The sequence below is a fragment of the Oncorhynchus tshawytscha genome, unplaced genomic scaffold (assembly GCF_018296145.1).
Source record: "Oncorhynchus tshawytscha isolate Ot180627B unplaced genomic scaffold, Otsh_v2.0 Un_contig_493_pilon_pilon, whole genome shotgun sequence".
Lineage (NCBI taxonomy): Eukaryota > Metazoa > Chordata > Actinopteri > Salmoniformes > Salmonidae > Oncorhynchus > Oncorhynchus tshawytscha.
This window is the reverse complement of record NW_024609361.1, coordinates 1-19,042: the sequence shown is the minus strand read 5'-3', so window position 1 is coordinate 19,042 and position 19,042 is coordinate 1. Positions and strand designations below refer to the sequence as shown.

The following is a 19,042-nucleotide window of genomic DNA, read 5'->3' as shown; positions in this document are numbered from 1 at the left end:
AGTGAATTCAGACAATCCAATCAGAGGGAAACGTACATATAAATATACAACACGTGGCAGCAGATAAAATTTACATTTAATAATGAAACTTCATCCGATTTGATTAAACTGTATTTTATTATGAATGAATACAACTGATTGACATAATAAAACACTAAGTCATTTGTACACTCAGCTCCCCATTGATGCTCTGAAACACATGCTGAGAGGATACAGACAGATTGTCTTTTTGACATTGATGCTCTGAAACAGTCATTCTGTGCTCCACTCAGACATGTATTGTCACTTTAGTCCACTTGAATTTAATTAGTCCACTGAACAGACATGTACTAGTCCACTGAACAGACATGTACTAGTCCACTGAACAGACATGTACTAGTCCACTGAACAGACATGTACTAGTCCACTGAACAGACATGTACTAGTCCACTGAACAGACATGTACTAGTCCACTGAACAGACATGTACTAGTCCACTGAACAGACATGTACTAGTCCACTGAACAGACATGTACTAGTCCACTGAACAGACATGTTTTGAACAGACATGTACCCACTGAACAGACATGTTTTAGTCCACTGAACAGAACACTGTGTGTACAAAATATTAGGAATACCTGCTATTTCTATAACATAAATGACCAGGTGAATCCAGGTGAAAGCTATGATCACTTGTTAAATCCACTTCAATCGGTGTAGATGAAAGGGAGGAGACAGGTTAAAGAAGGATGTTTAAGCATTGAGACATGGGTTGTGTATGTGTGCCATTCAGAGAGTGAACGGGCAAGACAAACAATTTAAGTGCCTTTGAACGGGGTACAGTATTAGGTGCCAGGTGCACCGGTTTGAGTGTGTCAAGAACTGCAACGCTGCTGGGTTTTCCATACTAAACAGTTTCCAGTGTGTATCAAGAATGGTCCACCACCCAAAGGACATCCAGCCAACTTGACACAACTGTGGGAAGCATTGGAGTCAACATGGGCCAGCATCCCTGTGGAACGCTTTCGACACCTTCCATGCCCCGACAAATTGAGGCTGTTCTGAGGGTGAAAGGGGAGGAGCAACTCAATATTAGGAAGGTGTTATGGGTCTTGTTCCAATATCCACAGTAGCACACTACTTGTTTCATTTAAGGTGGTCTGGATGTTAGAACACCCCATGGACACTGGTGATGTTCCAGACTGACTCATGGTTGCGTGCCACGTCACTGACTGTGCAGTCCTGCATCAGTTTGCTAAATCATGATGGGTTAGCTGACATCTTAAACAAACACTTATCCAGGTGTTGTGAGAGAAGGCAGGTGACTGCAATTTAGTCTGCCTGGAACGTGCCCCATATTCAATTAAAAAGCATTGTTTATTTATCCCCTGTAGGGACAATTACTTGGCACCCTATGGCATCATGCTGGCACTGAGTCTCAAAGTGACACATTCAGGTCACATGTTCAGTCACATGACCATAAATACATACACAGTAAAACACATGATAACAACAGATGTCAGCCCCCTTAGTGTCTACAACATGGTCATCATAGAGGAGGTTCACTGGGCAAAGATCCCTTCAAGTTCTAATGATGATGTCATTTCCATGTTTCACAGCTCCGGCCGAGGGAGAGGGGGAAGGAAATCAGAGGTGCACTCCCCTTCACTTTGATTGACACTTCACACACTCATTATATATGTCTAGTGTTCTGTCTGGGATCTGTGGTCTGTGCCAGAAGACTACAAACGGGGTGACACCCCCCCGCCCCCACCCTCAACCTCCTTTTCCCTTTTAAAGTAGGGACACAGTCCCTCATCCTCATCATTCTCCTCCCTCTGTACTATCCAGTCCCTGCGTGGTGGTCAGGGTTGCCATGGTTTCCTGTCTCTTCCTCTCTGGTCAGGCTTGTGTTTGAAGCGACACCTGTCACCATAGAAACAGCCGGTGGTCCTCCAGAAGAAACACTCGTCACCATTGATGGGAGACATCCTCCTGGTCCTGGGAGAGAGAGAGACAAACAGTATGAAAACACAAACACCTGCACCTGAGCTCCTGCTTCCTCCTTCCATCACTTTGTACATTTCAAAAGTTTATATGAGTTGATTGGTAACACTTTAGAATAACTCATAATGATGTTTTGAATGACAGGTGGATGTCTTTACCCTGTGGAGGCATACTGGGAGGCTGAGGAGGTGTTGAGGCCTATAGAGTTGGTCCTCTGAGGAGAGGGAGGGGTTCTCTGGACCCAGCGGTCTGGGTACCTGATTACCAGCCTGGTGCTCTCCAGCTCCACACCCTGGACAGGAGGACAAACAGCAGGCACATTCAAAATACTACATGCAATAGGACCAATAGCATAGTCCCAAAAGTACAATGGATCCAATAACAACGTATTGGGTTTTATTACCGGCACAAAGATTGTTTTTCCTTTGCAGCCAGAAAGGAGTTGAATCGTTGTACTTTTCTCTTTGTGTTGGACAATGATGATACTATTTATGTGCAAGACTCAAGCTCTACACTGAAGGCTCTTGACTCTGTGTGTCACGCAGAGACGTCTAACTCACCATTGTGATCTCTACAGTGCTGTCAGGTGGACATCAGTAGCAACACGCAGCGTCAAACCCTGGTCCATTCTTATTCAGTTAAGAAACACTGCTCTTCCAGCTCAAAATGAGAACACATAATACAAGCTCAGATCTCAATCGTGTTTTATGCTAAAAGTCCCTTTCATTACTCAGCTCCTGATCTTGAATTCCCTCCGGGCCAAACTAAAACACCAGGACCTGGTGTCTGGAGGAGTTCAAAGGACAAATAGATGAACAGGTTGTTGAGCCATGTAGCTGTTTCTAGTTGTCACCACATGACACTAGTTTGCATTGCCTTATGTAAGGCAGCCTGTTGTTTTACACTACGCACACACACACACACACACACTGTTTGCTGGTGTATTTGAGCTGTTGCCAGTGTCTTCTGTCTGTGTTGTCCTTTTAGTCAAACTTATTTTTAATCAAGTTTTGGTACAGACGTTTTCGTTTTTTTTTTTGGTGTGACGACCCTCCCACTCTGTCTGCCGTATTCTCTGTTTGTTCTTGTTCCCTTATTAGGATGCCGGTGGGCGGAGTTGGGAGGGTCGTCAGCTACATGGGAAACACCTGGGCCCGGTGTGTCCCAGGATAAATAGACCTCTTCCCCATTCATGGAGGAGACTCTCTCCATGCAGACACACCTGGGCCCGGTGTCTTCCAGGATAAATACACCTTTTCCCCATTCATGGAGGAGTCTCTCTCCATGCAGACACACCTGGGCCCGGTGTCTCCCAGGAGTAAATAAATAGACCTCTTCCACATTCATGGACCTCTTCCCCATTCATGGAGGAGTCTCTCTCCATGGAGGGACTCTCAGCAGACACACCTGGGCCAGGTGTCTCCCAGCAGACACACCTGGGCCCGGTGTCTCCCAGGATAAATAGACCTCTTCCCCATTCATGGAGGAGATAAATACTCTCTCCATGCAGACACACCTGGGCCCGGTGTGTCCCAGGATAAATACACCTCTTCCCCATTCATGGAGGAGTCTCTCTCCATGCAGACACACCTGGGCCTGGTGTCTCCCAGGATAAATAGACCTCTTCCCCATTCATGGAGGAGTCTCTCTCCATGCAGACACACCTGGGCCCGGTGTGTCCCAGGATAAATAGACCTCTTCCCCATTCATGGAGGAGACTCTCTCCATGCAGACACACCTGGGCCCGGTGTGTCCCAGGATAAATAGACCTCTTCCCCATTCATGGAGGAGTCTCTCTCCATGCAGACACACCTGGGCCCGGTGTGTCCCAGGATAAATAGACCTCTTCCCCATTCATGGAGGAGTCTCTCTCCATGCAGACACACCTGGGCCCGGTGTCTCCCAGGATAAATACACCACTTCCCCATTGGAGGAGTCTCTCTCCATGCAGACATGGAGGAGTCTCTCTCCATGCAGACACACCTGGGCCCGGTGTCTCCCAGGATAAATAGACCTCTTCCCCATTCATGGAGGAGACTCTCTCCATGCAGACACACCTGGGCCCGGTGTCTCCCAGGATAAATAGACCTCTTCCCCATTCATGGAGGAGTCTCTCTCCATGCAGACACACCTGGGCCCGGTGTCTCCCAGGATAAATAGACCTCTTCCCCATTCATGGAGGAGTCTCTCTCCATGCAGACACACCTGGGCCCGGTGTCTCCCAGGATAAATACACCTCTTCCCCATTCATGGAGGAGTCTCTCTCCATGCAGACACACCTGGGCCCGGTGTCTCCCAGGATAAATACACCTCTTCCCCATTCATGGAGGAGTCTCTCTCCATGCAGACACACCTGGGCCCGGTGTCTCCCAGGATAAATAGACCTCTTCCCCATTCATGGAGGAGTCTCTCTCCATGCAGACACACCTGGGCCCGGTGTCTCCCAGGTAAATAGACCTCTTCCCCATTCATGGAGGAGTCTCTCTCCATGCAGACACACCTGGGCCCGGTGTCTCCCAGGATAAATAGACCTCTTCCCCATTCATGGAGGAGTCTCTCTCCATGCAGACACACCTGGGCCTGGTGTCTCCCAGGATAAATAGACCTCTTCCCCATTCATGGAGGAGTCTCTCTGCCAGACACACCTGCAGCCCGGTGTCTCCAGGATAAATAGACCTCTTCCCCATTCATGGAGGAGTCTCTCTCCATGCAGACACACCTGGGCCCGGTGTCTCCCAGGATAAATACACCACTTCCCCATTCATGGAGGAGACTCTCTCCATGCAGACACCTTTATAGATTTTGTTGTGTTTCTTGGTGGTTTTTGGTTGTTTGCTTTAGCATCTTTCAACACCCTGCATTATCACCTTCATGCAAAACACTTACACTACTGATTACTGATTACACACACCATTGTATATTATACTTAGTTACTTATTTAATAAATATATATTTTGTTTCTCCTTATCTCCACGTTGTTTCCCTTTTGTTACGGGCTATGAGCCGGTTCGTGATATCGGGATGTCTCATGGTCTGACAAACATCGCTCTCGCTCTGCCACCTTTAACCGCAGACGCGCAAGTGTGACATCGGCGGATGCGTTGGACTGATATCTCTATCTTGAACGGACAGGTTTAGGCGATTTTGATTATGTTAATTAGATTGAAACTGTTTTTTTGAGGAGTTATCCGTACTCGCACAAGGCCTTTAGCCTCACCGTCATTGTAAATAATAATTTGTTATTAATAATTGACTAGCCTGGTTAAATAAACATTGTCCCAAAAGTACAATGGAACCAAAAGCATATTTCCAATCAGACAATAGAACCAAAAGCATACTCCCAAAAGTACAATAGCATAGTCCAAAAGTACAATGGAACCAAAAGCATAGTTCCAAAAGTGCAATGGAACCAATAGCATAGTCCCAAAGGTACAATGGAACCAATAGCATAGTCCCAAAAGTGCAATGGAACCAATAGCATAGTTCCAAAGGTACAATGACATAGTCCCAAAAGTACACACTCCTAAAGATTAAGTTAAATAATTGAAAGCACATCTCACATAGTTGAAGGCATTTAGTCAGCATTATGTTTCATCCCACCACTCACCTGGAGCCTCTCCAAGGCGACAGCGGCCATGTTGGCATTCTTGAAGTTGACAAAGGCACAGAATCTCTCATGTAGAACTCTGATACTCTCTATCTCACCACACCTATGGTATAGAACATAGAATTAGTATCCGAGTTCTACATTCTCTCTATTTCACCACACCTACAGTAAAAACATAGAATTAGAACGTAAAAGAATAATGATCACCATTCCAACTCAACAAACAGATAAATGTAACAGTATTAGAATGGGGGACCGGCGGCCATTTTGAGTGAACCATTTAAGGTGTTAATGTTGTGTTTCTTGATGATTATCACACCATGTCAGAAACAAAGAAAGTCACAGCAGGAGAAGCCTAAGCAGTGGATATGGAGATAGATAGGTCAGGCTACTGAACTAAAACAGATGGAAATGGGGCATGGTGGTCGTACGTTTTGAAAAGGTCCCATATGTGCTTCTCAGTGAGGTCCACGGTGACGTTCCCCACCCAGAGAGAGGGACAGGGGGACCTGAGGATAAGAGGAAAAACACATTTATTACAGCAACATAACACCACAACATTATGAATGCAACCTAAATGGCACCCTATTCCCTACATACAGTTGAAGTCGGAAGTTTACATACACATAGGTTGGAGTCATTAAAACTCGTTTTCAACCACTCAACAAATTTCTTGTTAACAAACTATAGTTTTCGTAAGTCGGTTAGGACATCTACTTTGTGCATGACAAGTCATTTGTCCAACAATTGTTTACAGACAGATTATTTCACTTATAGTTCACGGTATCACAATTCCAGTGGGTCAGAAGTTTACATACACTAAGTTGACTGTGCCTTTAAAGAGCTTGGAAAATTCCAGAAAATGATGTCATGGCTTAAAAGCTTCTGATAGGCTAATTTAACATAATTTGAGTCAATTGGAGGTGTACCTGTGGATGTATTTCAAGGCCAATCCTTCAAACTCAATGCCTCTTTGCTTGACATCATGGGAAAATCAAAAGAAATCAGCCAGGACCTCAGAAAAAAAATGGTAGACCTCCACAAGTCTGGTTCATCCTTGGGAGCAATTTCCAAACGCCAGAAGGTACCACGTTCATCTGTACAAACAATAGTACGCAAGTATAAACACCATGGGACCACGCAGCCGTCATACCGCTCAGGAAGGAGACTCGTTCTGTCTCCTAGAGATGAACGTACTTTGGTGCTAAAAGTGAAAATCAATCCCAGAACAACAGCAAAGGACCTTGTGAAGATGCTGGAGGAAACGGGTACCAAAGTATCTATATCTACAGTAAAACGAGTCCTATATCGACATAACCTGAAAAGCCGCTCAGCAAGGAAGAAGTCACTGCTCCAAAACCGCAATAAAAAAGACAGACTACGGTTTGCAACTGCACATGGGGACAAAGATCGTACTTTTTGGAGAAATGTCCTCTGGTCTGATGAAACAGAAATAGATCTGTTTGGCCATAATGACCATCGTTATGTTTGGAGGAAAAGGGGAGGCTTGCAAGCCAAAGAACACCATCCCAGCCGTGAAGCACAGGGGTGGCAGCATCATGTTGTGGGGGTGCTTTGCTGCAGGAGGGACTGGTGTCCTTCACAAAATGGATGGCATCATGAGTGGATATATTGAAGCAACATCTCAAGACATCAGTCAGGAAGTTAAAGCTTCGTCACAAATGGGTCTTCCAAATGGACAATGACCCCAACCATATTTCCAAAGCAAAATGCCTTAAGGACAACGAAGGTATTGAAGTGGCCATCACAAAGCTCTGACCTCAATCCTATAGAACATTTGTGGGCAGAACTGAAAGTGTGTGCGAGCAAGGAGGCCTAAAAACCTGACTCCGTTACACCAGCTCTGTCAGGAGGAATGGGCCAAAACTCACCCAACTTAATGTGGGAAGCTTGTGGAAGGCTACCCGAAACGTTTCACCCAAGTTAAACCATTTAAAGGGAATGCTACCAAATACTAATTGAGTGTATGTAAACTTCTGACCCACTGGGAATGTGATGAAAGAAATAAAAGCTGAAATAAATTATTCTCTCTGCTATTATTCTGACATTTCACATTCTTAACATAAAGTGGTGATCCTACCTAAAACAGGGATTTTTTACTGGGATTAAATGTCAGGAATGATGAAAAACTGAGTTTAAATGTATTTGGCGAAGGTGTATGTAAACTTCCGACTTCAACTGTAGTTCATTACTTTTGACCAAGGCCTATATGGCTCTTGTCGAAAGAAGTGCACAATATAGGGAATAGGGCAGGGTTTCCATTAGCCAGTAATAGCCGGCGTTTGGCCGATTAAAAAAATGAAAAGCCGATAAATAAAATTGCCATTGGCCAATTGTCCGGGAGAAGAAGAAAAAAATCCCATTGCGAAATAGTCTAAAAAGCATTATTCATTGATGGAAATACCAGATGATCTAAATACATTTGACTGGTCATGCTTATCAGTCTATAGGTTCATTTGCATAATTCAGTGGAATTAAATTGTCACATGTGTACAGTATATTCGTAATGCATTATATTTATCACGCGTCCAGCCTACAGATGCAGAGCCTCTGAGAGGTAAATCTGTCAGACAGCAGGAGAGATGCTGCTACAGCTCCTCAAACAGCAAATGAACAGGACGGCTTCCTCACCGCGTCACACAACACTATGAACAGGACGACTTCATCACCTCGTCACACAACACTATGAACAGGACGACTTCATCACCTCGTCACACAACACTATGAACAGGACGACTTCATCACCTCGTCACACAACACTATGAACAGGACGACTTCATCACCGCGTCACACAACACTATGAACAGGACGACTTCATCACCTCGTCACACAACACTATGAACAGGACGACTTCATCACCTCGTCACACAACACTCAGGACCTTCATCACCTCATCACACAACACTATGAACAGGACGACTTCATCACCGCGTCACACAACACTATGAACAGGACGACTTCATCACCTCGTCACACAACACTATGAACAGGACGACTTCATCACCTCATCACACAACACTATGAACAGGATGACTTCATCACCTCGTCACACAACACTATGAACAGGACGACTTCATCACAACACACTATGAACAGGATGACTTCATCACCTCGTCACACAACACTATGAACAGGAAGACTTCATCACCTCGTCACACAACACTATGAACAGGATGACTTCATCACCTCGTCACACAACACTATGAACACTATGAACAGGAAGACTTCATCACCTCGTCACACAACACTTTGCAATGAGATGGAGGCAGTAGGCATTTTGAAAACATACTTAATTGATAGAAACCTGAACGTTTTAAATCAGCGGTTGGAACCAAAATAATTGTCCAATCTATTCGTTCTGAACAGAACCATGATTTTGTTTGTGCTGCTCCACTGTTCTGACCAGCAAAATAATGTTCTGAACCGGTTCAAACAAAAGTAACTGTTTATATCGTTCCTTTAAAATATATTTTTATATTTTTTTTTACATTTAGCTCGACATTAAATGACTTCACCAATGGATAGAGCAGCTTGCCATGCAGCGGACAAGCTAAGTACATGCATTGGACAGACAAGTGTAGAGAAGGGTGCTAGATGTGACTGAAAATACACTGGTGAGAAGAGAGTTGGTCATAAAGTGATGACATGCATTATCTTAATTAGGCCCACAGAATCATACCTGCGGAGGAGAAGCTTCTATGAAGGAACTTTGAATATCTGAACTTCAGAGAGTTGGCTTGACTAACATTGGACCAGAACAAACCCTTGATCATGACTCTCAGTTCCACTACAGTACACTAGGAAACTGCCATACCCTGCCTATTTGCTTGAAAATATCCTTTGCTATTTATTTGTATTTTTTATGTGATGTTTTATGACTGCTGCAAAATGAATTGCCTCTCTGCGGACATTAGTCTTCTGAATCTGAATACACATAATTCTGCCTAAAGTTTGAGAGCTAGACCAGAGCTAGCTAGCTAGCTAACAAGCTTGTGTGCAGAGCAGCACCAGAATTCAAATAAAAACATGTATATAGTACTATAGTATCCTTAACTAGAAATGAAAAGGTTCATCCATTCTTCTCTAATAAAAATATTTTAATCAAGCGTGTAACATCAGTAGCTACGGTAGACTATGCTTCAGAGGGAGGGGCAGTTAGCCTACACACACACACAATTTTCAGCTGGCAGGCAGGCAGACACTGGGTTAAGTTTCTGAGTGACAGAGTGGGGGCTATGCATAGGCACTTTGTTGCGTTTTTGGTGGGACTGGAAAAAAATTCCCAGAAAGAAAATAATATTATTAACCGGTTCCCATGCTTTTAAAATAACAGTTCTGTTCCGGTACAGTATAGATCACTTTCATTCTCAGTTCTGGTTCTGTTCTTCATTTTCGAAGTCTGTTCCCCAAACCGGTTCCAACCCCTGGTTTTACTACACATTATTAGGCATGTCTTACTTTGCGTCAAAGTAGCCTAACCTGTGGAGGCAATTATTTTAGATCAATTTTCATCATTTCATCAATTTTTAGATCTCGTCCAGTAGACAAAGGCACAATCCTAGTCATACCAGCAACCCACGCTAGTTGTTGCATATCAGATGTCCCCTATTTCAAAATTTCAACAGATATTTTCACTCTGTCACATGAAACCGCTCGCATGTGCAGTGCCCTTTTGACAATGGTGTTCTCCCGCTAATGTCATTATGGGACAAACATTCACGCATTTACTGCCTTGTGCACATTGTTGCATTTATAATGTGAGGAAATAATAGTTTAACATTTTAACCTAAACCAGCGGTCAACAACCTTTTCTGAGTCAAGATTACGGAGTCAAAATGCAAGCAGAGATCTACGGCCAGATTTAAAAAACATGACTTAAACATAAGCCTTTGCAACATGAACTAATTAAACACAGTTCTGTAGCAATGAGGTTTGTACAGTAGGCTATAGGCCCTATATATCATCACTGCATATTGGCTGCGCATGAATTGGCCTGCCAATGTTGTTCTTCTCAGACCATTTAAAAAATTGTAGGTATATGATCACACTGGTAATAGATCATTTGTTCTATTGCTTGTGAGGCACAGCTGAGTGAGCATAATAATTTGCTTATTTTTGTACTGTACTGATGGCCTGCATCTGATGGTCAGTCTGAGGGGAGGGAGCATCTGATGGTCAGTCTGAGGGGAGGGAAGGAGCAGCGGAGGCTGCCTCTCACCCGACTCACCGTCCCTCCTCTCTCCCTCCTCTCTCCCTCCTCACCGTCCCTCCTCTCTCCCTCCTTCAGCTGAGAAAAGGGGACACAGTCTTCCAGCTGATGGTGAGGCTTACTGCATTACTTCTGCCTCATGAATCAATTAAATGTTGTTACTCCTATGACCAGAGAAATAACAACGACGCAAGCTTATTGAAACACTCACATTTTATGGCTTATAAAACGGATGAACTAAGTGTTGACAGTGCTGAATAACAACTTAAACATGAACTCAGTCAAGAAAAAGCAGCTCTCTGCTGTATTCGTTGTCTCTCTACTCGTGGTTTTAAACATTTTGACACTCACTTTGCTGTGAGTTGAAGGCTTCTTTTTACAGTCTATGGAGCGAGGAAACTGTGCAGACTCTGTGATCTGAGCTATCTGATTGGGCAGCGGTAGGCCTATAGGTGCACTTGATTTGCTCTCTGGGCCTGCCGAGTAGGCGGAGTTCTACCTTTAGACACATGAAATGGTTTAAAATGGAAACACTTTGCCTTCCCGGCACTAGGGCTGCTGAATCAAGTGCACCTACCATCAACAGCGCAAAACCATTTTTTTTATAGGAACGCAAGGCTTTATCGTTGGGTTTTTCACAGAAATGCTTGGTGATCGACTAGGAGTGGCTTGGAAATCGAGCAGTCGATCATGATCGACCGGTTGGCGACCACTGATCTAAGCCTTCTGCTCTGCATCAGATTCATGACTTTTTAATGTTTTTTAATGTAGCCTGGTCCTACTGGTTGAATGAATTTGGGATCTGTCTTCCCACAACTGTCCCAGAGTCTGTTTGGTATCGGCTATTTCTTTCTCCACAAGTTGACCAATAGAATAGGTGAACGTTTCTACGGTGGGGGATCGTAGACTGACAGGCCAGTTATTGTGCTGTTTGTTCCTCGTCTTGTTGGTTGAGCAAAAGTACATTTGGACAGTTATTCTAACAGAGTCAGAATGTGGTAATAAGGACCACACATTGTTGCATCTTCGACTTGCATGTTCTGTTAATATGAATTACCATCATTTAAATGTGATTTCTGCCATTCTGACAGATGGTGGACGCCCTAAATCAGCTTCAGCACCCAATGCATATGAGGTCCGTTAAATTTCTCAAATGTCCGGTATATTCAAATGCTTCTTGACAAATGTCCAGCGTAACATCTTCCTAACGGAAACCCTGGAATAGGGGGCCATTTGGGACAGTCAATAGCTTCTAGAACTGTAGGGATGTAAATTAAATGATGTATTATAGGACCATTTAGATGACGAATAACAAACAGAGTGGTGGTGGCCTCAGCAAAGCTGGTCTCAAATGACGAGATAACAAACAGAGTGGTGGTGGCCTCAGCAAAGCTGGTCTCAAATGACGAGATAACAAACAGAGTGGCGGTGGCCTCAGCAAAGCTGGTCTCAAATGACGAGATAACAAACAGAGTGGTGGTGGCCTCAGCAAAGCTGGTCTCAAATGACGAGATAACAAACAGAGTGGCGGTGGCCTCAGCAAAGCTGGTCTCAAATGACGAGATAACAAACAGAGTGGTGGTGGCCTCAGCAAAGCTGGTCTCAAATGACGAGATAACAAACAGAGTGGTGGTGGCCTGCAAAGCTGGTCTCAAATGACGGGATAACAAACAGAGTGGCGGTGGCCTCAGCAAAGCTGGTCTCAAATGACGAGATAACAAACAGAGTGGCGGTGGCCTCAGCAAAGCTGGTCTCAAATGACGAGATAACAAACAGAGTGGTGGTGGCCTCAGCAAAGCTGGTCTCAAATGACGAGATAACAAACAGAGTGGCTGTGGCCTCGGTCAACAAAGCTGGTCTCAAATGACGAGATAACCTTGTCTGAGACGTGAAGATTCATGTTAGCTCCCGAAGCTAATGCCTAGACTTTAGCTCAGTGGGATAACATGGTAGAGAGTCACACTAACAACCCAGGTATGATACCCAGTTCAACATACTCACCCAGTAGAGTCCTCAGGGGAGGAGAGGTCCACCACTGCAGAAAGAAGAGGAAAAGGTTCACTTTACTATGAAACATTGTAGCGAAACCTCGCAACAAATCAATGTTAGATGTACAGTAAGTATTTCTATATTGTTGTAGTATATTTGGTAAATCAAACTCTTTAAATGCAATGGCTATGCCCCCTGTGGTGGGGTCTGGTAGTGCAACCTGTCTATACTACGCCCCCTGTGGTGGGGTCTGGTAGAGTAGCCTGTCTATACTATGTCCCCTGTGGTGGGGTCTGGTAGTGCAGCATGTCTATACTACGCCCCCTGTGGTGGGGTCTGGTAGAGCAGCCTGTCCCAATACCTCTGTCAGCCTCAGGGGAGCCGAGAGCAGCCTGCACCGTGGTAAACTTCTCCAACAGCAACACACTCTGCCCCTCTTCAAAACCCAGATCCTACAGGAGAGAAGGGGTGAATTGATAAACTGATATCAGATCATATCTCAGAAACAAAACAGAAAAGACAAAAAAATCTCATTACAAGTTCACCAATCAACACCAAAGTTATCCTATAACAAAAGACTAGAGCCTGACCTGATCGTAGGCGATCGAATAAACCTCCAATTCCTTTCATTCTGTTAGCAAACGTGCAAACTCTTGAAAATAAAATCGATGACCTAACGCGGAAGATTAAACTACCAATGGGACATACAGGACTGTAATATTTTATGCTTCACAGAGCCGTGGCTGAACGACGACATTATCAACAGGTGGCTGGTTATACGCTGTATCGGCAGGAAAGAACAGCGTCGTCGTTCAGACCTGGGGCGGCAGGTAGCCTAGTGGTTAGAGGCAGGTAGCCTAGTGGTTAGAGGCAGGTAGCCTAGTGGTTAGAGGCAGGTAGCCTAGTGGTTAGAGGCAGGTAGCCTAGTGGTTAGAGGCAGGTAGCCTAGTGGTTAGAGGCAGGTAGCCTAGTGGTTAGAGGCAGGTAGCCTAGTGGTTAGAGGCAGGTAGCCTAGTGGTTAGAAACAGGCAGCCTAGTGGTTAGAGGCAGGAAGCCTAGTGGTTAGAGGCAGGAAGCCTAGTGGTTAAAGGCAGGAAGCCTAGTGGTTAGAGGCAGGAAGCCTAGTGGTTAGAGGCAGGTAGCCTAGTGGTTAGAGGCAGGTAGCCTAGTGGTTAGAGGCAGGTAGCCTAGTGGTTAGAGCGTTGGACTAGTAAGCGAAAGGTCGTAAGATCGAATCCACGAGTTGACACGGTAAAATAAATCTGTGGTTCTGGCAGTTCAGTACAGTCCTAGGCCGTCATTGAAAATAAGGATTTGTTCTTAACTGACTTGCCTAGTTAAATAAAAATAAAAAAAGACAAGGGGCGGCGGACTATGTATTTTTGTAAATAACTCCACTGCACCATATCTAAGGAAGTCTCAAGGTTTTGCTCACCTGAAGTAGAGGATCTCATGATAAGCTGTAGACCACACTGTCTACCAAGAGAGTTATCATCTGTATTTTTCATAGCTGTCTACATACCACCACCGCTGGCACTAAGACCACACTGAATGAGCTGTATTCCGCCATAAGCAAACAGGAAAATGCTCACCCAGAGGCAGCGCTCCTAGTGGCTGGGGACTTGCAGGGATGCAGGAAACTTAAATCTGTTTGACCAAATTTCTATCAGCATGTTAAATGTACAACCAGAGGGGGAAAAACTGGACCAAGTTTACTCCACATACAAAAACGCATACAAAGCTCTCCTCGCCCTCCATTTGGCAAACCATAATTCTATCCTCCTGATTCCTGCTTACAAGCAAAAATGAAAGCCTGAAGCACCAGTGTCTCGATCAATAAAAAAGTGGTCAGATGAAGCAGATGCTAAGATACTGGACTGTTTTGCTCCACAGACTGGAATATGTTTCCTCCAATGGCATTGAGCAGTACACCACATCAGTCATTGGCTTCATCAATAAGTGCATCGATGACATCATCCCCACAGTGACCGTACGTACATACCCCAACCAGAAACCATGGATTACAGGCAACATCCTCACTGAGCTAAAGCTGGGTAAAGCTTCATTGGGTAACGCTGCCGCTTTCAAGGAGCGGGACTCTAACACGGAAGAAATCAAGAAAAAGAAAGAAGATAAGATAAGAAATCCCGCTATGCCCTCCGACGAACCATCAAACAGGCAAAGCGTCAATACAGGACTAAGATCGAATCGTACTACACTGGCTCTGACGCTCGTTTGATGTGGCAGGGCTTGCAAACCATTACAGACTACAAAGGGAAGCACAGTCGAGAACTGCCCAGTGACACAAGCCTACCAGAAGAGCTAAACTACTTCTTTGCTCGCTTTAAGGCAAATAACACTAAAACATGCATGAGAGCACAAGCTGTTCCAGATGACTGTGTGATCACGCTCTCCGCAGCAGATGTGAGTAAGACCTTTAAACAGGTCAACATTCACAAGGCCAGATAGATTTCAGGACGTGTACTCCAAGCATGAGCTGACCAACTGGCAAGTGTCTTCACTGACATTTTCAACCTCTCCCTGTCCAAGTCTGTAATACCAACATGTTTTAAGCAGACCAACATAGTGCCTGTGCCCAAGAACACTAAGGTAACCTGCCTAAATGACTTCCGACCCGTAGCACTCACGTCTGTAGGCATAAAGTGCTTTGAAAGGCTGGTCATGACTCACATCAACACCATTATTCTAGAAACCCTAGACCCACTCCAATTTGCATATCACACCAACAGATCCACAGATGATGCGATCTCTATTGCACTCTCCCACCTGGACAAAATGAACATCTATGTGAGAATTCTATTCTCATTGACTACAGCTCACAGTTCAACATCATAGCTTATTGATGAGCTTTGAGGGAACTAAGGAACCTGGGACTAAACACCTCCTCTGCAACTGGATCCTGGACTTCCTGACGGGCCGCCCCCAGGTGGTAAGGGTAGGTAGCAACATATCCGCCACGCTGATCCTCAACACAGGGGTCCCTCAGGGGTGCGTGCTCAGTCCCCACCTGTATTCCCTGTTCACTCATGACTGCATGGCCAGGCACGACTCCAACACCATCATTACGTTTGCCAATGACACAACAGTGGTAGCACTGATCACCGACAACGACGATCACCGACAACAACAGCCTATAGGGAGGAGGTCAGAGACCTGGCAGTGTGGTGCCAGGACAACAACCTCTCCCTCAACGTGATCAAGACAAAGGAGATGATTGAGGACTACAGGAAAAAGAGGACCGAGCACGTCCCCATTCTCACCGACGGGGCTGTAGTGGAGCACGTTGAGAGCTTCAAGTTCTTTGGTGTCCACATCACCAACAAACTAACATGGTCCAAGCACACCAAGACAGTCGTAAAGAGGGTACAACAAACCCATTTCCCCTCATAAGACTGAAAAGATTTGACATGGGTCCTCAGATCCTCAAAAGGTCCTACAGCTGCACTATCAAGAGCACTGGTTGCATCACTGCCTGGTATGGCAACTTTTCGGCCTCCGACCGCAAGGCACTATAGAGGGTAGTGCGAAAGGCCAAGTACATCACTGGGGACAAGCTTCCTGCCATCCAGGACCTCTATACCAGGCCGTGTCAGAGGAAGGCCCTAAAAATGGTCAGATGCCAGCCACCTTAGTCATAGACTGTTTTCTCTGCTACCACAGGCAAGCGGTACCGGAGCGCCAAGTGTAGGTTCAAGAGGCTTCTAAACAACTTCTACCCACAAGCCATAAGAACATCTAATCAAATGGCTACCCAGACTATTTGCATTGCTCCCCCCCTCTTTTACACTGCTGCTACTCTCTGTTATTATCTATGCATAGTCACTTAAATAACTCTACCTACATGTACATATTACCTCCACTAACCGGTTCCCCCCCACATTGACTCTGTACCGGTACCCCCCTGTATATAGTCTCGCTATTGTTATTTTACTGCTGCTCTTTAATTACTTGTTACTTATATTTCTTCATATTCATTTTTTTTTTAACTACATTGTTGGTTAGGGGTTCGTAAGTAAGCATTTCACTGTAAGGTCTACTACACCTGTTGTATTCAGCGCAAGTGACTAATACAATTTGATTTGACCCCTGATCCCAGTCTCCCCTCACCATGAGCTGCAGGACCTTGCAGTTGAAGAGCTCAATGGAGGCCTCCTCACAGTCCTGATCCAGCTTCAACACCTGCTGCATGGCCCCCTCTGCCTCACCATACCGCTGGAGAGAAGAGGGGAGGAAGATGGAGTCAGATTTCACACACAGACAGACAGACACACACACACACAGGAATGTCCACGTTCACAGTAGAGAGCTCAGACACTGACCTTCAACCCCATCAGTGCACTCCCTTGCGAAAGTATCCCTTTGGCCAATCAGGGGCAAGCTGGATGGACCTCTGAGCGTCTGATAGGGCAGAGGGGTAGAGCTCCAGACACCAGTAGCAGTATGAACGATTCCCAAAGAACCTGAACGAGAAAGAGACAGAGAGACAGATAGCGAGAGAGGGAAGGAAGAAAGAGAGAGAGCGAGGACACATTAAAACACAAGTTGACAGAAATCTAATTTCAGGTCAGAGAGCATAGTGGTGCAATACGTTGTATTTAGGGTCAGAGGTCAAGCTTTAAGGTGTACCTGTGGTCTTTGGGGTCATAGTGGATAGCCTCAGAGAACATTTCCACAGCCTGAGAGTACTGGCCCTGCTTAAACAACTGAATACCCTTCTCTAGAGGAGAACACACACATACAGTGTTAAACTGGGGTCATTTCAGTGAATAGAAATAATCATTGAGACAATTGTGTTCATGTCACCTGTTAGTGAAGCTCCCTTCTTCTTCACAGGGTCTGAACTCTCCACCTGAAATGAGACAACTCAGTTAACACTGCCTCTGTGTGTGCGCGTGTGTGTGTATCCAGCCCTCCGCACCTCGCTAGTCCTAGACTCGTTCTCCTTGTTCTCTCTAGAGGCGTGGCCTGCACTGGTCCTGGCTTTGGGTCTGATGTGACTGGCAGCGTTGGCCACAAACGCACTGCGGACGTCCCACTCTGGCTCCTAGAGGAGGAGATATAAACCAAAACGGCACCCTTATAATGCACTGCTTATGACCAGGGCCCATAGAATCATATAGCTCTGGTCAGAAGTAGGGCATTATATAGGGAATGGGGTGTCATTTGGGCCGCAGATATAATAGACAGAAAGAGACAAAGAAATTCTTTCTATCATCCTATATCTATTTCTCTGGTGTATCCACCCCTCCATACCTCCCTGCCTTCCATGTCCTTCCCTCCCTCCCTCTCCTACCTCCTCTAGGGTCCTGACAGGGGGCTGGCGGTTGCTCTTGTTCCCAGACACAGTGAGAGGAGGCGTGGGCTTGTTCTTGGCAGGAGGTACTACCCTCTCTACCTCCTCCTCCTCACTTTCACTCTCAGACTCTGACGCTTCTCCCTCCTGCTCAGCATCCGCGCTCTTCTCCTTCTCCAGTTTCCTTCGTTCTTTCTGTCTCTGTAAAGAGAGAATGGTAAAAGGTGTGTTGAGGGAGGGTAAGGAGGACAGAGATGATGATGGCAGGTGGACCGATGACAGAGATGATAATGGCAGGTGGACCGGGTACGACAGAGATGATAATGGCAGGTGGACCGGGTACGACAGAGGATGGCAGGTGGACCAGGTACGACAGAGATGATGATGGCAGGTGGACCAGGTACGACAGAGATGATGATGGCAGGTGGACCAGGTACGACAGAGATGATGATGGCAGGTGGACCAGGTACGACAGAGATGATGGTGGCAGGTGGACCAGGTACGACAGAGATGATGGTGGCAGGTGGACCAGGTACGACAGAGATGATGGTGGCAGGTGGAGCAGGTACGACAGAGATGATGATGGCAGGTGGAGCAGGTACGACAGAGATGATGATGGCAGGTGGAGCAGGTACGACAGAGATGATGATGGCAGGTGGAGCAGGTACGACAGAGATGATGATGGCAGGTGGAGCAGGTACGACAGAGATGATGATGGCAGGTGGAGCAGGTACGACAGAGATGATGATGGCAGGTGGAGCAGGTACGACAGAGATGATGATGGCAGGTGGAGCAGGTATGACAGAGATGATGATGGCAGGTGGAGCAGGTATGACAGAGATGATGATGGCAGGTGGAGCAGGTACGACAGAGATGATGATGGCAGGTGGACCGGGTACGACAGAGGATGGCAGGTG

The 19,042-nt window shown here is 45.7% G+C and overlaps 1 protein-coding gene across 1 annotated transcript; it reads right to left on the bottom strand.

The window, feature by feature from the left end:
• Positions 1 to 1,053: 1,053 nt before the first annotated feature.
• Positions 1,054 to 18,326, bottom strand: LOC121844657 (the record flags this gene model as incomplete). The annotated part of the gene is given in 13 exon segments (XM_042314991.1): positions 1,054 to 1,979; positions 2,144 to 2,277; positions 5,593 to 5,695; positions 6,024 to 6,101; positions 12,824 to 12,857; positions 13,173 to 13,263; positions 16,940 to 17,044; positions 17,152 to 17,177; positions 17,180 to 17,292; positions 17,459 to 17,549; positions 17,636 to 17,681; positions 17,751 to 17,876; positions 18,126 to 18,326. Coding segments are annotated over 13 exon segments (1,284 nt in total), but the record flags the coding sequence as incomplete, so codon positions are not given.
• Between the last annotated feature and the right edge of the window lie 716 nt (positions 18,327 to 19,042).